The sequence below is a fragment of the Phragmites australis genome, chromosome 4, assembly GCF_958298935.1.
Source record: "Phragmites australis chromosome 4, lpPhrAust1.1, whole genome shotgun sequence".
Taxonomy (NCBI): Eukaryota; Viridiplantae; Streptophyta; class Magnoliopsida; order Poales; family Poaceae; genus Phragmites; species Phragmites australis.
Window position 1 is genome coordinate 47,373,540 of NC_084924.1, and position 23,326 is coordinate 47,396,865.

Genomic DNA, 23,326 nt, shown 5'->3' on the forward strand with positions numbered 1-23,326 from the left:
TTTTAAAGGAGACAACCAGATGTATTCCACATGTATGCCAGGATCAAGTTTACATACATGCAGCGACGTCATTAGTGATAACATAAACTGTGTCTCAAATAACATAAACAATCCTTACAAAAGGACCCGTAGGTCTGAAAGAAAATACTAATAAATCTTCAATTGGCAGCGGAACACCCATCCACAGGCGTTGTCCGGGGGAAACACCAGCCTAGGACATGGTCTTCAATCAACGCCTTCTTCCTTCTAGAAATCAGCATCCTCGCCCGGGACTTCCTCGAAGACTTCACCTTCTGAGCAGCATCCGAGGGTAGGGAAAAGGCAAGCGTGAGTATATAAAGTACTCAGCAAGTGGAGGAAAAATATGACATGCAGGCTATTGACAAGGAAAGTTCAACTTGTGAATTCACTGCGACTATGCTCAGCTAAAACAGACTCAAACAACCTAGCAATCCTATTTACTAGATTTTATTCCAACAATATAAGAACATAACTCATCGGATTCCATCCGACTACCAGACTCACCAGATATCCCATATCCGGCTACCGACTCATCGGGAGTACCACCACCCGACTACCCAAACCAACCCTTAAAGTTCTCATCTAATCCTGAAGAAGTCCAAGCCGCTCTTGACCGTGAGCACGGCTGATCGATCAGTTATTTACTCTGCAGAGTTTGCACACTTTACCCACGAGTCGTGATTCCCTTTTTGCCTTACACTTCCGAGGTGTATGGCCGGGGTTTCACTTCAAGGCTGTTACAAAGTATCTCCACATCTATAAGCACCCACTAAGGTTTCACCGCTAACAGGGATCCCATCCACTGCAGAGGCCCCCTCTTGTGCCACCGAACCAACCATTGGTGCGTACAGAATGCGAAGAACACTAGTTACTTAGCCAGGCCGTACCCATATAGGCCTCATGGTTGTGCTGTTTTGCCAGGTTACAGGCTCCAAGAACCGGTCCTTAGGATCCCACGCAAGAACATACACAAACCCTGCTGTATAGCTCCACCACATACTAGCCATCCAGTTGGGATCCCTAAATTCAAGTTACTACAAGATTATCAATTCTCCCAAGTACTTGTTCCATAGTTATTAATCAAAGTTCATAATGATTCTAATCCATGACTGCACTAGCATGACTACCCTTTTACAGGACCCAAAAACCCCAAAAAGGCTACAAGGAATGGCCATACAAATTCTAGTAAACCCTATTCATGGGATTCAAAATTAGACAAGCATGCAACTAAGGAAAAGTAAACTATAATGATCTATGGTTAAATCAAGGTGATCAAGGACACTTGCCTTCGTAAGTTGGCTGCTCAGAATCTTCGAAAACTTGGTCTTGAATGCTGGCACTCTGCTCTCCTCCTAAGCCGAAGAATACACCGGAAAGAAATAACAAAACAGCTAAGTACAACACACTAAACAGGAGAAACTAACTCTAAAAAGGCTATGAACGGAAAGTACACGCAGCTACGATCTCGGGGGCGCGAAAATCACCTAAATCGGAGGTCGTATGGAAAAGTTACACTAATTCTACTCTACAGGGGCTTTTCTGAAAGTTTGCAGGGACTGAATTGTAAAACAGATAGTTCTAGGGGCTTAAGTGCAAAGTTCAGGGACCTAAACATAATTACCCTAAAATCCAGGGGCCTAATTGCAATTATCCTATAGTCCAGGGCCAAATTGCAATTATCCAGAACTATCTAAGGGCCTATATGCAAAAACAGTGAAGCCTAGGGGTCTCCTTGCAAATCTCCCTATTTTCCGAGAATAGGTGGAATTCTTTTTATACTGAAAATCCTAATTAATGCGCAATGCTGACGTCACAGGCTGACTGGGCTCTGACTGGGCATCCACTGCTGACTGGGCTCTGCCACGTAGGACAGGGACATCCACGTGGCGCGCTGACATGTCTCTGCTGCTGACTGGATTAAAGAGGACACGTGGCGCAATCTGGACGACTAGCGAAGGGGTATCTTTGCGATCTAATCAGGAACGTTCAAAGGGGATCCGACGGCTAACCTTGAATCTTCCTTCTTGGGTCGGCGGCGCGAGCTCAGGGCGGCGGTGCTTGACCGGAGAGTCGCCGGAGTGGAGCTCCGGTGGCTGGACTTCGACGGCGAGCGGCGGAATACGGAGAGGAGACGACGGCGAACCCGATTGAGCAACACGTCCGCGTCGGGGTGGCTTCCAACGGCTCGGCGACGGCGAGAGGCGGCGGCGGGATCGGAGCTCGGTGAAGGCGCCGGTGCGACGACGGAGCGGCTCGATTGGCGGTCGGGAAAGCTTCTAGGGAGGCATGCGAAGACGGAGGAGGCATCAATCGACCGTAATATGGCTCGGGGAGCGCTGACGACGGAGAGAGGCGGCGGCGCTTACCGGTGCGCGATGACGGCTCGGTCTGGCGGCGGAGAAGCGTCGGCGAGCAGCGAAACGGGCTCCTCCCGCTACGGCGAAGCTGGCGGCGAGCTCGGACGCGGCGGGGAGGTTCAGGCGCGGCGGATGGCTCGGCGACGGCGGCGGCTATGGCGCTCGGCTTTCTCGGGTTCTTGCGCGTGTGCAGGGGGGAAAAGAAGGCGGCGCTGCTGGGGATATAAGGGCGAGGCAGGCGCGGGTTGTTGCGGGGCGTAGCGCGTAGGGCGGACGGCGCGGCGAAATCGGACTCGGCGCGCGGCAGCTGCGGGTTCGGTTCGGATACGACGCGGGCGCGGCGGGGACGAAGGTGCTGACGGGCGGGCCCCTCTGGCAGCGACGCGCGCGCGGGGTGGGCTGGGCTGGAAGCGGGCGACTGCTGGGCTGGGCCGCGGCAAGGAAAATGGGCGTCACAGCTGTATACCCTCGAGCTCTCCATCGCGATGATGAGGTCAGACACGCGGTTCGTGGCGCTCTTCGTGGAGCTCGGCATGGAGGGCGTGCTGAGGGGCGTCGCGGACACCACCTCCAGGCTATAGTGCTTCAACGTGTTCTCCGGCAGCGTCAGGTTCGGCCGCCGCGCCGTCAGCGTCTGCTCGCTCGTCGAGTCCGTCCTGGAGCTGATGAGGCAGGGCTGATATATACACTGAAAATTATTCTGCCAGTGTCAAGCCTCCTATATATACTTGGTGTATTGTGCATTTGTGCTATTCATACATTTTTGTACCTTATGCTTTATGTATCATTGCATTCATTGTTGTGTGAAAATGAAATAAACAGGTTGTGGTTATGGATGCTAATCTAGTTTCCTGGCTACTCTTTTGTGTGTGCTTGTATGATTGTAATTTTGATCCAAACGTTCAAAATTTGGCTTATGATTTAGAAAGAGATTACCAAGTGTATGAATAGCAAACCTTATAACTGCAAATGATGTTTAATCTTATAAACGATGAGAAATAGGGAATTATTCGTACAAATGGCCACAGGCATTGTCCTTGACGCTAAAATGACTTGATAATATTAGGAGTATAGAGTCATCTTCCTATTCGATTAGAGTCATTTTCGTATTCCTTGTGTACTCTCTCATGTCCTCTAATATTACCGCACTGGAGCTATTATTCAATACAAGTGATATTCATAATAGGTGATTTCTGATGAGTCGGTAATTTGTGACGACTTTGATTGTCATATCTTGCTACTCGTCGTCGCTTTGTTTATGATCTTGATCTAGGACATTCTTTCGTCATCTTGGTTTCTTTGTAGCTTTAAAGGTGCCTTTTTGTTGTCTTGATATTCACTATCGTTTTGTTTGTAATTCTTGACTAAGGGTATTTTTTTTTATCATCGTCACGAATTTACTCATGTGCTTTGTTTTGCACTTTTTCAGCTTGATTCAACGGATTACCAAGTCTCCATGCCATGACGGTTTTGAAGAGTTAGATTTTGGATATAATAGTTTCATATTATACTTAGTATCCTCTCTTTTTCAAATGCAACGCTTTTGAGGAGAGAGAGGGTAGGAGTATAAGGCTTTCCTATTCGTTATTAGTGTCATTTTTATATTTCTCGTGTATTATCTTATGTACTCTATATATTATCTTATTATGACTATTATTCAATACAAGTGATATTCATAACAGATATTTTTTTTATGAAGTGAACATTCCTCTCACATGCTACCTTGCATGATAAAGCTTAAATCAAAGCCGATTCGACAATAAATAGAAACCGCCACTTACAGAAATAGAAAAATTCGTGCAGTATTTCTGAATGGGTATTCATCCCGGATTCCATTACGATCATAACAGAATTACAGTATTTCTGAATGTAAAATGGAAAGCGAACAAGTTGTTCATGAAGCCTGCGACATCAAGTACTGCGCCAAGCAAGCCTCAGAGATAGGCCATGAGCAGACAAAAGTAACCTCAAAACACAGAGACGATCTGCCCCAGTCTAGCTCACTATCAAGTTATCTCTAATCACTACCTTTCAAAAAAAAATAGTACGTATACCATTTCTCATTTCGTATTAGAAGGAGAAAACAATAGCAAAGTAGTTTGTCGATAGCTAATTAATCCTTGAACAGGTTCAAGAGTGACCAAGGCAGAATCTTCAGTCAAAATCATTGATCTTGCTCCAGGCGGCACTGTTCTGATGAGCAGCCACATGTAGAGCAGGGGCAGATCGTCAGTGGGCGCGGAGCTCAAAGTCTTCCTACCCTCTTGTGCTCTATTGGAGAGGAAGGAGATATAGAAGGGAGAGAGAGGAAGAGAAAAAAGAAGAGAGGGGAGCTGAGAGAGAGAGAGAGAGAGAGAGATAAACTCTCCTACCAGTCCATCCTGTCCGCCACTAATGTTGAGGGATGAGTGATATCAGCAGCTAGCAGCCACCATGCCTACGTACTTGAGATCCTCTTGTACTCCGAAATCGGTGACGATCGAACCTCTGCCTAAATTCGTTTCGAAAAGAAAAAAACACTGCCTAAACCCACAAAGTTTTCAGTTATATGAACAATTAGTCAATAAATGAGGTGCAGCGATTGATCCTTTGATTATAATAACACTCATGTCAATAAATAACTTTGAGTCGGAGTGGCAAAGAAGCTGGTATATAAATATCACAACAATTTAGTCGAAAGTCTCGTTAGCAAAAATACTATTAATTCAACATGTTGCAAAAGGATCAATCTTTTCAATAGTAAATGAGCAATTTATTCATCAAAAGAAACCGATAACAATGATAAACTAGAATACAAGCGTCCATTATTGCTTAGGTGCCTTGTAGCGGTGCTTGTTAGGAACGCAGAAGTCTCCCTGGCTTTCTGTGAAACTTAAATTGTTTTCATGTGAAGTTGGTGTGAAATTCTTATGTTCCAAATGACAATTTGCCATGGTCAACCGAAGACGCTGTCCAGGAGGCGCTCCATGGCGAGCACGGACGAGCCCTTCATCTCGCCGTCCGCATTGACAGCCGCGCGCGCCAACTCCTTCAACTCCGCCGCCTTCTGCCGCATGTCCCGCGCCTTCTCGCCGTCCCCGAGCACCGTCTCCACGACGTCCCTCACGTGTTCCCACCCCTTGACCAGCCCACCGGACATCCTCCCGGAAGCCACCTCCACGCCGACGCCGAGCTCCTCCAGCATGCGGGAGTCGAACAGTTGGTCGGACATGAGCGGCCAGCTCACCACCGGCACGCTGTGCCACAGGCTCTCCAGCACCGAGTTCCACCCGCAGTGGCTCAGGAACGCGCCCGTGGACGCGTGCGCCAGGATGGCCACCTGCGGCGCCCACTGCCGCACCACCACGCCCTGCGCCGCGGCCGCGACGCGATCCTCGAAGCCGTCCGGCAGCCACTCGGCGCGGAACTCCTCCGCCCCATCGAACTCCACCGGCGCCCGCACCACCCAGATGAACGGCCGCCCGCTGGCCTCGAGCCCCCGCGCCAGCTCCATCATCTGCGATGCCGGGATCGTGTTCTGCGACCCGAACGACACGTACAGGACGGACGCCGGCGGCTTGGAGTCCAGGAACTCGATGCAGACGTCTCCGTCTGGAGGTGTATCGGACGGTGTTCGACCGCCGATGAGGGGGCCGACAGCGAAAGTCGGCAGCCCGGAGAGCTTCCCGATGAGGTGAAGACCTTTCGGCTCGATCTCTTCCGAGGTGTTGATGACGAGACCGCCCGAGTGGTGGAAGTGGAGGTTGAGCATCCGGCACAGGTACAACATCATTGGGTTCGAGGCGCGGACCTCCGTGACGACCATGTTCAGGAACTGCACGTACCGGAGGCGAACGTCGGGGAAGTCGAACAGCGCCTGCTCGTCGTCGGGGTTGGCCGGGCGGGGGAACGTCGGCGGGCAGAGCCAGATAGAGAAGGTGACGGCGGAGGCGTAGGCGCCGGAGGTGAGAAACACGCGGTGCTGGACACCGAGCGCGCTGGCGCTCTCGGCAGTCCAACCCAGGAAGATGTCCGCGAGGACGCACACGTTCTTGCACCCTTCTCTAGCCGCGAGCTCCGACACGAGCTTCTCGAACGGCGGCCGGAGCGACTCCGTGGCGAAGTAGAAGGCGGGGAAGGCTTGGAGGGGGATGACGTCGGCGCCCTCGGCGTCTGGTGGCAGGCCGTGGTCGGACGGTGAGAACGGTAGGTCGGCAAAGCCGATGGACGATCCGGCCGGCACGGCGCGCCGAAGGCTGGCGACGTTGCGCGACGTGCTGACGATGGTGATCGCGAGAGATCGACGTCCGCCGCTACCGGCACGCTGCCCGAGGCTGTCGATGCGCTTGGCCAGGTTGAGGAAAGGGATGAGGTGGCCTTGCGCCAGGAAGGGGAAGAGAAGGAGGTGGCCGGCGCCGCTCTCTTGGTCGTGATCCATGGCGACAAGCAGCCTGTCCGAGTGCAATGGGCCTGGCATGTTCTGTGAGCCTGACGCCTGACGACTATATGCACGCCTGACGCCTGCGCCATTTGGCGCTTGCTTGCTTTTTTGCTGTTCCGCTTGGCGCTCGTGCGGTGCAGCGTGGCAAAACGGCAAGCGGAAGTAGACATGCACTCTGGACTCTGGACGGCACGCATCCGCTGGAAGGCATCACAAGTGTTCCCCTGCATATGGAACTAAGGCTACGTCGTGCAGGGTCCCATATGTAGAGGCAAACGCATACCTGAAATCGTGGTTTCCTGGTAATGCAATTACAATCATCAATCCCATATACATTGCTGGGAATAAAAGCTCCGATATGACAGCTTTTCAGCAAGGAACTTAGCAAGTTTGGTCGCTGCAGGCCCAGGTCTAAGAACATCCGGGTTACCTGAAACAGCGCATGGACTGTCATCCCCAACACCTATGCACCATCCTCCTGTAACTGGCTCTCCAGACAGGCGGTGTAAAATTTCCTCATCAATGTGGTCGACGACAGGATCATCCTTGGGAAATCTGGTCCCAAAGGCTGCACCACTTTCAGTCATATTTTCTAGATCAGCCATACTCAGTAGGCGTGGCTCGTTTTTGGAAGGAGCATCCCAAGTTGAATAGTGCAGGTCATGGTTAACAACAGTCCTGTTGAATTCAGGAGAGTTGCAAAGAACTGTCTGGAAATACTTCCTGTGTGGCAAGGGGATGTTAGTGTAGTACATCAGCAGAGTTCTTGGCAGATTTTCCGAACCGATGATACAATATTCAATAAATTTCCGAGAAAGGATAACAGACGAAGAGCCTGCAAGGAAACAGTTGATATAAATAAACACAGCTTTAACTATTCGTATAACTGATGAGAAGCAGGTCAAATAGCAGTAAACAATGATGTGTAACAGGTATAAAGTGGAGTCAGTGTCATTTAATGAAGTTGAAGATCTCAACGAAAACAGTGGAATTCTTCCCATTTCATTTATGTTTTGGAATCCTTTTATTGAAAGTTCTATGTCTAGCAATAAAAATTCATGTCTTTTTAGAACAGTAGGGACATCTACAAGACCAGCGTAACCATATAATAAGAAAGCCAAGAAAATATAGGTTTTTTAACTATTGCAATACAACCTGGGGTTTTCTTAAAATATGATATCCTATATCCATATACAGTAGCATTCTGGAAAGCTATTGTATAGATAGGCAGAATTATATGGCACCAGACTTAGGCTCGGACAGATGCATCTCCTTGAAAAAATATGTATATTCTTCCTGTGTTATAATTTATATAGTATTCATCATCATTTTAGTTCCCACAATTCTTGTACAAGAGTGTAAACTTGCTTATAAATGAACCTAGAAAGTAACAAAACCAGAAACAATCCGCAGTACCAAGCAATATATAGAAAAGAATGAAAGGGCATTTTGTGTAAAGGGAACACAGAAATGGAAGTTGATGATGCCATTAAAAATAGAGTAAATTTCAGAAAACTAGGTACTGTGGTCATAGTTAAAGTCTTGTAGAAATCCCCAAATTTCAGAAAAAATTATGTTACATAACCCCAGATTTTATGGTCATATAGTCTAAAACCCAGCTGTAACCCAACAACGCCTGAGCAAGCATGTCGGTCCCACAAATAACAAAATTTTGTTGTCCATGTTCGCTAGTGAGAGTATGTTTAGCAACTCAGACAAAGTGGTGCTGCAGGTAGGACTGTCACACCAGCCTGGGTGTGATTTGGTTACAGTGGGCTTTCCGAAATCATACAACCATAAATTCCAGGGTTACATGCCACAAGCCAAGAAATATAAGGTTCCTCTATAACTATGTCTATAAAACCTAAGGTTTTCTTAAATTTAATCTTAAAAACAGGATATACAATATCACTCTGGAAAGCTCTTGTATAGATAATAGTGCAGAATTACATGGCACCTAGCCAAGAATTAGGCAGATAAATATCTCTGAATTAGTCAAGAATTGTTACACAACCATAAACTTCAGGGCTATGCGCCACAAGCCAAGAAATATAGGGTTTGTGTGTACCTATGTCTATAAACCTTGGGTTTCCTAAAATTTAGTCCTAAAAAACATGATATCCTATACCCATCATGCTGGAAAGCTCTTGCATAGATAGGCAGAATTACATGGTAGCATGCCTAGGCTGAGGCAGATAAATATCTTTGAAAGATAATATGTCTATTCCTCCTTTATCATGTATTTATGTGATATTCATCATCTTAGTTCCCATGATCCTTGTACAGTAGTGTAAAGTTGCTTATAAATGAACCTAGAAAAGGAACAACACCGGAAACAATCCACAGTACACAAGCAATGTACACAAAAGAATAAAAGTAAAAGGCGGGCATTTTGTGTCAAGGGAATACGGAAATTGTAGTTAATGACGGCATTAAAATAGTGTAAATTCCATAAAAGTTCAGGTTTATGGTCGTAGATGAAGTCTTGCAGAAATCTGTGACTTTCTTGACTTATGTTACTTAACCCTAGGTTTTATGGTAAAATAGTTTTAAAACCCAACCATAACTCTATAGCACCAAAGCAGGCATGTTGTTTCGACCTGCAACATCAATTTGTCATCCACGTTGTTTAGTCAACAATTTTTAGCAACTAGGACAGGGTGGCGATGCAGGTGGGACTGTCACACCAGCCTTGGTGTTATAGGGTTACGGTGGGGCTTTTTTTTTAAATCAGACGACCATAAGCTTCAGGGCTATGCGCTACAAGCCAAGAAATATAGGGCTTGTCTGTAACTATGAATATAAACCTTGGGTTTCCTAAAATTTAATCCTGAAAACATGACATCCTAAAGCCATAGACAGTAGCTTCCTGGAAAGCTCTTGTATGGATAGGCATAATTACATGGTAGCATGTCTAGGCTGAGGCAGATAAATGTCTTTGAAAGATAATATGTCTTTTCCTCCTGTATCATGTATTTATGTGATATTAATCATCAGCTCAGTTCTCATGATTCTTTTACAAAGTATAAAGTTTCTTATAAATGATCCTAGAAAATTAACAAAACCAGAAAAGATCCATAGTACCAAGATTCTAGTTAGCTTGGAGGCAATCATTCTTTCCTTTTTATTTGCATGTTTTCATGCCATTCTTTTTTCCTATAATTTTGCAAATCGACTATGAACTTACATGTCAGCATCCAATTTCTTGTTTCTTATGAATATTTTGAATTGTTACCACCAAACATAACTTTGTCTTCAGGTGTTCCAAGAGTAAACCTTTAGTGAAACAATTATTGGAAGACCACAGTATACCAATATTCAATAAATTACAGAAGTATCTGTGTTCAAACAAAACTCTGGTTTGTATATACTAGTCCACCAAATACCAGAATTTGCTTGAATATTACCATGAAATAAAGCACCACACAAAAAAGGTGTACAGCCTTCTGCCAAAATAGAGAAGGCAGCTAAAACAATTAAAATGGTTAAGCAAACCAAAGTTTGAGATGTTTCATGAAGCAAAAGACCAGCTTGCTAAAAGGTCCCTGTGCTCTACCTATGTTGATCTTTCATTTAAATAGTTTGAATGTCCAACTTTCAAATCATAACAGAAGTGAATAAGTGATCACTGGTTCATTTATTCTCAAAAACGTTTAGTTCGATAAAAATAGCATATCAAAGAATTAAATGATCTTGGTAGCTAACAAGGATGATGTGCACCATACCAAACGAAGCACTAGTTCAAGTAGAATCTTGGCTACCTTAGCCCTAGTCAATAGAATGATAACCAACAAAAGAAAGCTAAATGGTAACACACACACCCATCCCCACCCCCTAAAAAACTTCTCTTACCTACCGGTTTGGACAATACACTACACACCTCTAGGCATTACTTCTCTAATTATAGAGGGAAATAATTGACGATACAAAATATACATAATGAAAGATCTACTGATGTCATCTCCAGATGATAAAGCTAGATATTTATTAGTGTATATTTGTGGCCAAAGTTTTACAATATTCCCTCACCTGTAAATAGTTTATAAGCATTTGGCAGGTCGCGCTTTTGTGTGGCATAAAAAATGTCATTCCTGGATGAGAGATATAGACCAGGATCAACAATAATTGGCCTTATTTGTCTAGCCCTGGATGCAGAGACAGACAATGTCAACAACTTCCATCTTAAATTTGAAAGAGAGGAACTTAAAACTAAAAATGATGAAGTGCACTTACTCCTTCCAACCAATATAGCTGGTATGCTGAATGAAGTTGAGATCCTTTGGTAGATATGACAAAACATGCAGGAGGTCTGCCAACAATTCAGAAGTCAAGTTATATAAAATTGACTATCTCTTTCCACTAGCTGTCAACAATTTCCGACACAAATGAGTAACGAAGCCAATATAAAGCAGCTGATACTGTTCCGGTCTACCATTTTCTAACTAAACAATTCTACAAGCTACTGAAAGACCTAATAAGATTAAAGTAGCAAGTTTTCACAGTTTCAACCTTAATACACAAATAAATGTGAGGTGGCATAAAATTCAAGTGGGTAATACATAGCATAAAGATTAGAAACGTTAATTCGCTCCCCAAGCTCAATGAAAACCAGGTCCCTCAGGACCAATACAAAACACTAATTGACTGAGACCACAATAGTCTTTGGGGGACAAATTATCAATTATGTCATCATTCTCACATAATAATTGCACTATTCCACGCACAACAAGTTTTCAAACCATCCAAAACTACATTATTTGCTGGGAAGGAAAGTTAAAAATAGTGGCCGTGCATAAAGCTAGCCATGTTGCGCAAATAATACATTTCTATTTTCCAAGCTCCAAGGTGTCACTTCTTTCAATGCATTGGAAGTGTTGATTCAGTTACAATACTAAATTCCATATGCTCTTTCTTCAAACTGATTAGGTGGATTTTTTTTTGTGAATTGACATAAGAAACTCTAGAGTGATTATTTAGTTCACGAACCTGTTCCTTCAGAGGCCACAAGGAAAAAGGAATTATATTCCTTAAAGGCAGTAGGGAGTCTAGCTCCATTATCTAAAACTTTTCTATATCCATTCTGTTGCATTTAGGGCGATATTCTGAAATTCTGAAAGGGGACTATTGTGCAGTAATAAAGTGATTCATCTACTTTTTATTGCTGAACCCAGAAGATCTATCTACGTTAAACACCCTACCCAAGTTACATTTCATGCAAACATTAGCAATCCCTCAGAACAAAGTAGATAGATGGATACTCTTCTGATTTACCGAAACAGCTAGATCTACCTAGAACACCTCCTCAGGGACGCTAGGGTCTACAACATACACAAAGGCAACGGAATAGCTGCAGAGAAGAATCACCATCGGGGGTGACAAGCGGGTAGTCGTCGGCGTCGAGGTGCACAAACCAGTCCCAGCCCTGGCCGACCCGCAGCAGCAGCGCCGCACCGTGCAACGTGGCGGCGAGCGCGGACGCGCCGCGTGGATTGGCGAACCCGGGTTCCCCGACGACATGGACGTTGGCGCGGCCGGGGGCGGTCCGCGCTTTACGGGCGAGCCGCGCGCGGTCGGCCGCGGAGGCGGCGCGGTCGAGGAGGAGGAGGTAGAGGTTGCGTGGGTGGTAGGTGGCGAGGAGCAGCCGGAGGAGGCGGTCGGCGTCGCCCGCCGAGCCCGTGAGGAGGAACGCGAGGGTGGGAGGGGCCGGACCGGCGGAGGCGACGGCGGTGGTAGCCTGGAGCGGCGCGCGGTGGGGCGGCTGCGGTGGAGGCGGAGGCGAGGCGGCGGGGGAGGAGGTGGAGAGGAGCAGCAGGAGGAGGAGCAGGAGGGAGGAGAGGAGGAGGCAGGGGAGGAGCGGGCGGGAGTCCTTGGGAAAGACGCCGAGCGGCAGGGCTGCCGGCGCGGCGGGTTGCATGGGGTAACGGATGAATTTTCGGGTGGTGCACTGGCCTCTGGGGAGCGGGGAGGAGGGGACGGATCTCCGGCCGGGGAGGAGAAGAGGAAAAGTTTCCCGAGTTTGGTGGCGGCTGGTGCATTGATGCGTCTGATGAGACTGCAGCTGTCCTCCCTTTTGGCGTAGTGGAGCCCTCTTCTCGCTGACTTTGGTTTCAAGCCATTCTTTGCGTGAACCAGCCGAAACCTAGTTTCTCTCTCAGAAAAAAAAAAAGCAACCTTGGTTGGTGTTTTTTTAAGAAAAAAATCCGCCGTATAAGAGATGTTTTTTGGTGGCCTTTGCAGGTTAGTCTATGCTTTCAGTACCGCATCCGAGGTGAATTTGAAATTTTCAAAATTCCGAGTACAGTTGAATGTTTAAAATGCGAATCAAGATTCTATGATGGTTCTTTTTGAGGTTTCATGTATTTGGAGACCTACAATTCGGATTCTCAAAACACTAAATCTTCAAATATTTTACATCTAGGCCCACATTTATATTCGAACATTTCATATGTAGAAATCAAACTTTTGGATATCAAATTCAAGAGATAGATATAAAAACACTTGAAATTAATACAGTTGATCACATCTTAAACCTTCATGGCCTAACTTCTCAAGGCTTGGCTTATCGACTACTCCATCCATACAAGGATGTAAAGTGTATTTTATTTTAAAATATACATCAAAAGCAAAATTTAACTATTAATTTCTCTTATAGAATATTATCAATTGCTATAAAGGCCAGAATGTGATAAGAGCTAGAATATCTTATCTTTTACTTGCACTGGCTCCCCACTACTAGAAAGGTTTTTCTTGTCCAACCTTGCTACGAGTGAAGTGCGAGAACTACACATAAGCAATCCCATGTACGATTATGACATAACACCCCAACAAAATGTTGGTGCAGAAGTGTAAGTAGAAGGCCCATGCTCCAACATAATTCAAGAGGCCTCGAAAATCGACCGTACCTCTTCTGCCACAAATCCGTTTCGATCCCATTTGATACTGACTGGCGTTGCGACGACGGCAAAGCCTACTCAGTGCATGATCTTCAGTTCGCTGCTGCTCCTATCCGTGATACTGACCGGCGTTGCAACGTGCAGAGCCAGGAATGCTATTGCTAGCCACAAATGTAAGGGGCCATGTATCTGACCAAGCAGTTGCTTGCTACTATTTTGCTATGCGATGCCATGTGAGGATGCAATAAAAAGCGTAGCCTAGTTTGGGCACGTTGTTCTTGGGTTCGGCATCGTCTTTCAGACAGCAGCTGTTGCCGTTTCCAGGAAAGAAGAGGCAGTGCCACATTTTTCTCTGCTTTCTTGTGTGTCACAAGGATGGGTGTGATTTGCCTCAATCAGGGAGAAATGGAGCAAAACCCGTCAAAATCGTATGTACCAGCCGCATCTAGCCCGTCGAGTGGCAGACATGTCGCATTTCATGTACGCTTCTCATGCTCTTGATCGACTCCCTACTAGGACTAGGAGGAATAGGTAAGCTGATGAGAGCTTATCCCATTTGAACAGACAGCTTATCACCATGACTCCATGAGTCTTGTTACACCAGGAAGTTTTGATCACAATGGCGCTCTTCTTTTTTCTCCTCTTCTTGCCAGAGAGAGACTACCCCAGCATGCAGCAAGTGCTGCTGCTTGAACCCCTAACCCTAAATTACTAGCAAGACGAAAATTGCAAAGGAAAAAACTAAGCAGATAAGGAGCGAAGCTAATCATAATCTCTAATCATCTCCATCCTCCATCGTCAAGAAAGCATCCATTTCTCTCTCGGTCAAGGCGTTGTTCCATCACTTGCCCTTGGCGACGGTGCGCGCGCGGCACGGCGGACCCTGGCGCCGGCGCGGCCGCCGGCCGTGGTCTCCTCCGCCAGATGGCGGCGCATCTCCTGGACGCGGCGGTGTGAGTTGGAATGCAGCAGCGGGGAGAAAGTGGGGCTGTTTATCGGGCGGTACTCCGGGAAGAGCCGCCCGGACTTGAACCGCACGCCGCACGCGTTGCACAGCGTGCTGGGGCCGTCCGGACCCTGCCGCCACTGCGGCGTCTCCTCCGTCGCGCAGTGCGTGCACCGGCGCCGCGCCGCGCCGCCCGCTGCGTGGGACGGGGGCGGGAGCGGCAGCACCGGCGGGAGGCTCCACGGCGCCGTCACCCGCCGCCGCCGCCGCAGCCCCTTGGTCCTCGGCCCGACCACATGGGGCAGCGCCTCCAGCCGGTCCAGGCCCACCACCGGACGCGACGGCGCTGCCTCCGCCTCCGCCGCCATGGTCTCCACCGACGGGAACGCGTCCATATTCGAGAGCCACTCCAACTCCTCCTCTTCCTCCGCCCCCTGTCCCCCTCCTCCCGCCGTCAACTCCAACCCCTGCAAGAACCACCCCCAAAAAAGACAAATTTTTAGCGACCATATCGCAAACCAACCTCAGCCGCAGTCATGGGAGAAGCGAGACAGGTACCGCGTGGTCAAAGAAGGCATTCAAGCTGGCGTCGGCGCCGCCGGCGAGCTCGTCAGCCGCCGGGCCCTTGTCCTTGTCCGCCGCCGCGCCCCCCTCCATGGTCGGGTCGCCGCCGTCGTCAGGGCGCAGGGATAATAAAGAAATGGAATTTTTATTCGATTACTCGAACACTTCTATTCGAGTGATCCGGTGGCCTTTTTATCATCTGCTTTTCAACCTTTTTGGGGAGGTTTTTGTTTCTACCTTAGCCGTTTTCACAAGTAGAAGCAAGAGAGATTTTTTGTCCGGGTTCTTGAGATGATGCTAGAAATCCATAGGTTTTAACGAGGGCAATAACCCCATGGCGTTCACGTGATGGTGGGCTGGCACTGTGGCTAGGGACGATTTGGAATTTGTTAGCTCCTCAAAAGGGCCGGCTTAACCAGGATCCTCCATTAGGGTTTGCTTCAGGTTTAAGCAGCGCTTAGCGGAGAAGAACTAAAACGGAAGGAAGATGAGCGCGCTGGATCCAGCACTCAGCGCGGCGGCGCATGCATTTCGTGAGATCAGATCCAAGCGTTTTCACACTTGTACAGTGTATCCTGTTTATTGAACGGCTGGCTCAAACAGTGTATCCTGTTTAGTGTGGATGAAAAGCTGTCCCGCGTGTCATGAATCGTACTCCGTATTGATTTATAGAGGGAGCGCACTGGATCAACACGCTACAATACAAATACCCCATACCATATACTAGCCTAAATCTTTTTTGCCGCGCAAACCCCAATTGAGATTAAGAAAAGGGAGTAAATTAAAATTTTGAATCATTGACTTAAACTTATTGTCGAATCCTACTCATCGATTGTCGAGTCGTGCTTAGTTCCTAGCTCCTCAATTGATTGATCCGGAATAATACTTATAGTTTTCCCTAATTCCACCAAACCTTTGTAAGTGGGACTTCACCCATAACATCTCTATCAATACTATTTAAGAAGTCTCTAATGAATTTCAAACCCACTCTGAATCCCATGAGTCCCGCGCTCATCCTGAATGACGTGTCCTTGCACCATCGGACGGCTCATATATCACACGTTAATTTTCTTTCGCTTCATGTTTTGGGTCCGTTGATCGTTCCGTGTTCCGTAATCCGTGAATCCATATGGAGGACAGATAGGTTCACAAGGTTTGATTATACATGATACCTAGGTATGACTGAACATGCATAAGGAACATTCATTTGTAAAGTCAATATCAGCTAAACCCATGACTTGGGAACTACAAAAGAAACATATACACAATAAAGATTTTAGTAGCTCACTTCATCATACTACCTCGATGCTGCAATGAATAACGGCAAGTACAAAATGGGAGCACTATGAACCAATTTAGTTTTAACTTAGGAATGACCCTCGCTAAATCAGATTGGTAGATGAAGGCAAACATTACTACATTAGAAAATGAGAGGCAACGCAGTAGTATGGTAAAAATTATACATCTACGCAATTGATCAGGGAAATATTACAGAGCCTTATCTAGGAAATACGTCAAGCACCTTACGTGTTGCATGCATAAAAACCTAATAAGCTATATAAAACAACAGAAGTACTACGATTTTCACCAAATAACACCTAAATCATGCCCTCAAAACTTGCATCGACACAAAATCCCATCTGAAATTGGTGGATCAGACCACACATGAATCAAATAGTCGGATCGAATCACAAACAAACTAGTAGAAGAGGTGTTGTCAAGAGCTCACCAAGGAAAAGGACAATTCTAAGGGTCATGAGGTTGAGGTGACCGCAATACTTGATGCAGGGGAGGTCATGTTGTCGGTGGTGAGATCATGTGGCGCAGTTCGCCAGTGAGGAGGGTGTGCTACCGGATCTAGGTGTCACGCTCCTAGATTTGGTGCTCGTCCCTGCACCGTCGGTCCTAGCTGCCCTAGATCGAGAATCGATTCCATCGGGGGAGGGGGAGAGGGGGATAAGGTTTTTCTGCGTGATGTGTGTTTGCATCTAGCGATGGAGCCCCATGGAGACTTATGGCAAGAAGGTAAAACGAGCAGCGGAGGGCCATGGGAAGGGCAAAAGAAGATGTATGGCAAGATGGTGTCTCACCGGAGAACTCCGAGGGTGGCACGAGAGCAGAGGGCATAGGGTGGCCTGGGGAGTGGAGCACGTGACACGGTGGCACTCTTCCATGTCGGCGATGAAGCTATCGAACGGCAGTGTTGATCCACCATTGCGAGTCCATACACGGACGGTGCTTGAGGCATTGACGTGAGGCTAGGGTTTGTGGTAGCAACGAGAAAGGAGGGGAGGATGCACAGGCAGGGGCGAACAAAACGAGCGGGTGGTTGGTTGGTTGCAGGATCGTGTCCCACCTATCGACCCTCCATATGGATTCACAGATTACGGAACACGGAATGATTAGCGGACCCAAAATGTAGAGTGGAAGAAAATTGACACTAGATATATGAGTTGTCCGATGGTGCAAGGACGCAACATTCAGGATGGCGCGCGAGACTCATGGGATTCAAGGTGGGCGCAAGACTCATTAGAGACTTTTTAAGTAGTAGAAATTAGAGAGAATGTAGTGGTAAGGAAATGTGTAATTTTTGTGTATTAGACCCTTAAGAAGCAATGGAAAACACATGCTAATTCCGTTAGTGATTTACACGGGCAAATGTCAATTATAACTTTTGGTATTCTTATTGGATAGAATGTCGTGGCAAGAAAATGTGTAAATTTAGCATATTAGATCCATTAAAAAGTAACGGAAAACACACCTTGGTTAGTTGCGTTAGTGGTTTGCATGTGCAAGGTAACCATAAATTATCAAATTGTCATTGAAGAAGGTGAAGAACATCAGAGGTTACCGGGTGTGAAGAAAGGACATGTTTTTGTTGTTATTGTAATTTCTTGATTTCTTAAGTACCACTATGTAAGGGGATGTATCTTTTTCATGTTTAATATAATTCCTACCATATTCGCAAAGAAAACTGTCATTGAATTATTGTCTATCTTCGTGACAATGATAAATAGAAAAGTTTATTAAACACAAGTCAAATCCTATTTGATCCAGAAAGTAACCGAAAACGCATGCTAGTTAGTTGTGTTAGTGATTCACGTAACTTTTGATATTTTTATTGGAGAGAATGTCGTGGCAAGGAAATGTGTAGATTTAGTGCATTAGATCCATTAAAAAGTAAGGGAAAACACACTCTGGTTAGTTACATTAGTGGTTTGCATGTGCAAGATAATCTTAAATTGTCATTGAATGCAAGATAATCTTAAATTGTCATCGAAAAAGGTGAAGAACATATGAGGTTACTAAATATGAAGCCAAGAATCATTGAGTCATTGAGCACATGGTCAACTGGGCCTCACGAGTTGGCTAGTCATGGGTCTATCGGGCATAGCTAACTAATCGAGTCATGTTGTGTCGGCCCACATATCAGACGTTAGACTAAGACATGGCCCATGAGAGATCATACCAGGCCGGGAGACAAGGTGTGGCGACGACACGGGGGTGACAAGGGCAGGGTGATAGCGGTGACAGGGTGGATAGCGGGCTAGGGCTTAACCGGGTCGAGGCTCCAAACATGGAAACATGTACGAGCATTAGGCTCTCTCACGGATCATATGTTCTGCTAGGTACAGGCTTCTCTAATTATGCTAAGTAAGGGCAAAGGTGAACAGTTCCGCAAACAGTTTTTTTTGAGAGCGTAAATAATAATAATATGCAGTGAAATACTGTAGCGCTCGTACCGTTTACAAGGGTATTGTGCTGACTTCACTGTATATGAGTAATGTAATGCTAGATCTGAATGCTCTATTTTCAATCCAACGGATCAACGCAGGAGTAAAGTCACGGAAGTGTCCAACATCCTCCATTTCGTTTCTCCATCCATAAGGCTAAGTGGGCTGGCCTTTCATGCGGCGCCCTTGATGGTCCAAGAACGCCGCGCGGTGCTGGGCTGCTGGCGACCAGCTCGCAGTTCGCATTTGCTGCCCGCGCGGCCCGCGTCGTTGGAGTTAGGACGGGTGCGTGTGCTTCCAACGGCAGATGGGGGCAAACAGGCGCGAGCCCGAGCACTCGTTCCGTCATTCCGTACGATGTGGCCGAGCGGCGGGCCACAGGTTCAGGTGATCGCGGCGCTGTACGCTGTCCGCGGCGCAGGTGGCGTGACGCGGGGTCGGGCGGGCATTTGCCGGCCAAGCGTGCGCGTACGCACGGTGCACCAATCCCTCGGCGGGCGACGGGGTGAGTGGCGAAACGAACGACGGCGTGCTCGCCTGCCCTTGCGACGAGCCGCGCTGCGCCGGCGCGCGCGAGGGGAAGAACGCGTTTACTCGGGCAGGCGCGGCCGCGGACGGCGTCGGGGTTCCCTTTCGCCGTGCTCACAAGAGGCAGCGGTATCGGTGTGGGTCGTCAGGTCATGCACCGGTGCGGAGCTCCGGCATGCTGTTGCCAATTTGCCACAGCCGGAATTCTTTTGCCACGTTAACCAGTGATGAACTGAAAACGAGCGGGACCGGTTTGAGAATGTTAACCTATAAATGAATTATTTATCTTTTTCTATCAATTTAAATTCTGAGTGAGTTAATCGTCACATGTAACTCAATATAGTATCAGAATTAAAAATCTTGAGTTTAAATTCTAACAAGCGTAATAAAATAAATAAAATTACAGCCGACTCATCTGTATGTACCAAACACCAAGCGAACAGGTGTGCTTACGCGCTGGGATTAAGTCAAACCATGTGGCAACGTGTAATTAATGATACGGTTTGGGAAGAGCCTAGCTCCAACTCCCGCAACCCGTCACAGCAGTGTATGCGTATACCAAGCTGGCACTGTTCCAAGATGTCCAGGCTTTCACCACCGAACATATATATTCTCCTCCTGATACACTAATATACACTGCATCTCATCTCAACTAATTTGTACATCGAGGTGCCTAACTAAACAAGAGTGCTAATCGAAAAGAAAAAAAAAAGTAAACAAGAGTGCTCACCTTCTCCAAGTGTTCGTACGCACGGCGTTGTCACACATGTTAACCGACTAGGGTCTGTTCCTTCCATTACCAATAATCAGCAATTAGCAAAAGCAATATGCTTGCATGTGACGTTGTAGTGCATAAGAAATGCGCCAGCCTGCAGCTTAATGCTGCACAATCCTTGATTTGGCTACTTAACAGCAACTTGTATTATAAACTCTTCTCGTTGGTACGGATAAATGACAATAGTTTGCTCCATGACACGTTCCTTCCTCACCAGAATTTGGATTCCAGAGAGGAAAATGGTGATGCCCTTTGGTTGGAAACTTCCGTGGTTCAATAATAGAGACATGACATGAGAGCATCAGATTCAGAAGTGCATACTACCTGCAGTGCCATGTGAATTAATCTAACGCAAGGAAAACCACAACAGAGACGAATAATAATGCCACAATAATTGCTTAATAATCCGCCCTTCCAAGAGAATTTCAGAAGCTGCAAAGCGAGGGGGGCTTCACATGGCCCCCATCGCTGGCCCTTGCGACGGAGCAATTAACAAAGGGTGAGAAGCAAGCTCAAACATGAAGGCCATGTGTGCACGCATGTGGGCTAGCTTAGCGGAGGTAACCGAGTTGGAAGGGAGGCTAATCGCATTGCGTTTGCATGCAGTTGGTGGCCACCTCTTGCATGATTGCAGCTTAGTATCCATCTTTCGCTGCCCCTTCTTTGTACCCGTGAGCCAAAATTTGCCACCCAGCTTCGCAGTCGGGTTCAGCTCTGCATTGGGTGATTTGGTGAGGAGATGCATTTTTTCTAACTGAATTCCATAAGAAAATGGAATAAAAGAGTGTGTCAAGTAACTCAAATTAGCTATTCCAGACGATCTGTAACTGAGCTCTCTGGAACTGGAATCCGAACTTGTGAATGAGAAACCGTAGCTGTTGGGCTATTACACTGTTCTCCTGTAACCAATGTAACATGTCCAGAGAAGATCAGAAGAATCCATTGGTGTATCATGTTCGTGTATGCCAACAAGGTGGGTCCAATAATGGCTGCCCATCTGTAACGTGGGAAGGTTCTGAGAGGAAGCCAGAGTGGGCGACTAATTGGAGTGAGGGAGGAAGGATGATGTTGTTTGTTGTGTAATTCACCTACAAAGGAAGGATTAGTTTTGTAGGATAGTACACTTGATAAAGTGGAAACAGTTGAGTCAGTTGGGCTGACTTTTTGAGGGGGGACAAGGGTCCTGTTGCTGCTTGTACTTTTCAGTGCTTGTTTATAACCTGGATGTTCCCCAAAGCAAAATAATAGCTGCTAGATGACAACTTTTTACTACATATTTAGATAGATAACAGGATAAAGATGAACAGTAGGATATGATGAATTGATCGAGCTATACAGTGTTCCTGCTTTGTTCTTGCAGTTTTGTATCTGCTCGATTCGTGCTCAAATTGTCATGAAGTTGTCAATGCCGTGGTAACAAATCCGTTTGATGCAATGATAATAGGCATACAAGTATAACAGACAGTGTAATGCTGATTTCGGTGTAAGATATATAACCCAGAAATGTAGTTGCTCTTTGCAAAGCCCTGTGTAAAGGCAGGCAGTTTGATCAACTTAATTGAGATGATTCAGCAATTATTCGACCTAATTAGGGATGCAAGTAGGTATTTAATAGGTAGTTCTAGGTCATTATTTAATTTATTTTTTCTTAACTTAATAAGGTCAGTTCATTTTTTTTAGTTTTAGATTGACCAAATAAACCAAAAATACAAAACTTGCTTTCCTAGACCCAACAATGACAGATTCAAATTTATATTGCAGGAGTGTAACATCAAAACAAGTCATTTGAGTTAGACTTCCCAAGCATATAAAAGAAGGCCCATGAAAAGGAAGATATCGCATGATGATGCTGATTGAAGTTCTTGGACTTACTTGGGTGCTAGGCTGCTAGCTTTACTTTATCATGTAACACTAACACCAGTTACTATATTAGTAATTTACTCCCAGTGCTTGGTCATGCCAGCTTTCCAAGATTCAGAGCTTTCCAGAGCAGACCATCCACGATAAGCTTTACAAGATTTCATATGTGCTTTGTTCATGAAGATAGCAGCTAGCAAAAACATCTACCTCTAATTAGTCCAAATACAAAACTTCACACCAGCAGATTTCTTCATACATAGAAACAGGCGAATATAAGCAAATATCATGAAGACTGGCTATTTCATCAACTTTTTTTGCTCTATTTATAAGCCACCGGGAGCACTTCTTTAACAGTCATATTCAAGGTCAAAATCTAATTTCACATATCATAGAACCAGTATATGGATAGCATAAACGAAAAAGAGGGTATTTTTTTACGGAATTCAAAGCTTGACCATCGACACCGACGATGATGCTGCACGCCTGCTGCTGCTACGTTGCTTCCCCTCTACCATCGACACCGAGCTGCTGCTGAAATTCCTACAACGCACGATTTAGGATTGTACGTCCTCCTTGCCAAGAAGCTTCCCATATGCCTCCCTTCGCCGTTTCTCTGCCTATGCCTGTCATCGGATCCGCCTCCCTGGGCCGGATCCACCTCACCACCGCTAGCTGGGTCGCCGCCGCCGGCTCTGCCTCCATCGCTGTCGTGGAGGGGCGCATAGAGGCCCTTTCAGCCGTGCAGAAGTCATCCACCTCCACCGTCGCATGGGTTTAGAGTTGCAGATCCAGCCTTGCTGGCTCCAGGAGCTTTCTGTTCTTGAGTTGTGTTCGGTGGGAGAGGGCGAGCGTGTGAGATGGAGTGAGCACAGCCGCCGTCGCCGCCCGATGGTGGGCTCAAAGGGTCGCCATAGGCAGGATCCTCCTCCGTGCCACGCCGAGCAGCTATTGAATCTTTTGCTCACAACTAAATCGAAGCGCAGTCTTTCTTTCAAAAGGTGGGCTCGAGGCAGATGTTATCGTTGCCTTGCACGAGACCACCAAGTCGGTTCCTACCAAGACGTCTTCTGTTGCATTCGTTGTCAGCGCCCTAGGCAGTGGGAGCTGCGGTACCACTTTCGGTCCATTTCTCCTCTTGGCACACACGCTCCCTCCCCATCCGTCAATCCTCACCAATTGCGGCCAGCTCGGAGCCAGACGGAGTTCGTGGCTATGACTCTACAACATG

At 46.7% G+C, this 23,326-nt stretch overlaps 3 protein-coding genes across 3 annotated transcripts; all 3 read right to left on the bottom strand.

Annotated features, from left to right (window-relative positions):
* Positions 1-5,313: 5,313 nt before the first annotated feature.
* Positions 5,314-6,795, bottom strand: LOC133914883 (UDP-glycosyltransferase 92A1-like). Its single transcript, XM_062357861.1, has one exon. It carries the CDS (start codon positions 6,793-6,795, stop codon positions 5,314-5,316), a length of 1,482 nt encoding a protein of 493 aa, XP_062213845.1.
* Positions 6,796-7,062: 267 nt separating this feature from the next.
* LOC133916925 (beta-glucuronosyltransferase GlcAT14A-like) lies at positions 7,063-12,856 on the bottom strand. The gene is made up of 4 exons (XM_062360823.1): positions 12,163-12,856; positions 11,032-11,107; positions 10,828-10,943; positions 7,063-7,633 (listed from the first exon to the last, which is right to left on the bottom strand). Exons 1-4 carry the CDS (start codon positions 12,710-12,712, stop codon positions 7,119-7,121), a joined length of 1,257 nt encoding a protein of 418 aa, XP_062216807.1. The 5' UTR covers positions 12,713-12,856; the 3' UTR covers positions 7,063-7,118.
* Positions 12,857-14,101: 1,245 nt separating this feature from the next.
* Positions 14,102-15,766, bottom strand: LOC133916926 (GATA transcription factor 1-like). The gene is made up of 2 exons (XM_062360824.1): positions 15,196-15,766; positions 14,102-15,104 (listed from the first exon to the last, which is right to left on the bottom strand). Exons 1-2 carry the CDS (start codon positions 15,292-15,294, stop codon positions 14,517-14,519), a joined length of 687 nt encoding a protein of 228 aa, XP_062216808.1. The 5' UTR covers positions 15,295-15,766; the 3' UTR covers positions 14,102-14,516.
* Positions 15,767-23,326: the final 7,560 nt, after the last annotated feature.

Excerpts from the sequence above, each read along its gene's own strand:
- LOC133916926 (XM_062360824.1), bottom strand. The coding sequence starts at position 15,294 with ATGGAGGGGGGCGCGGCGGCGGACAAGGACAAGGGCCCGGCGGCTGAC. Across the intron at positions 15,105-15,195 it reads ATGCCTTCTTTGACCACGCG|GGGTTGGAGTTGACGGCGGG; the intron begins GTACCTGTCTCG and ends TGGTTCTTGCAG.
- LOC133914883 (XM_062357861.1), bottom strand. The coding sequence starts at position 6,795 with ATGGATCACGACCAAGAGAGCGGCGCCGGCCACCTCCTTCTCTTCCCC.
- LOC133916925 (XM_062360823.1), bottom strand. The coding sequence starts at position 12,712 with ATGCAACCCGCCGCGCCGGCAGCCCTGCCGCTCGGCGTCTTTCCCAAG. Across the intron at positions 11,108-12,162 it reads CCCGCTTGTCACCCCCGATG|ACCTCCTGCATGTTTTGTCA; the intron begins GTGATTCTTCTC and ends AATTGTTGGCAG. Across the intron at positions 7,634-10,827 it reads TGCTTATAAACTATTTACAG|GCTCTTCGTCTGTTATCCTT; the intron begins GTGAGGGAATAT and ends GTTTCCTTGCAG.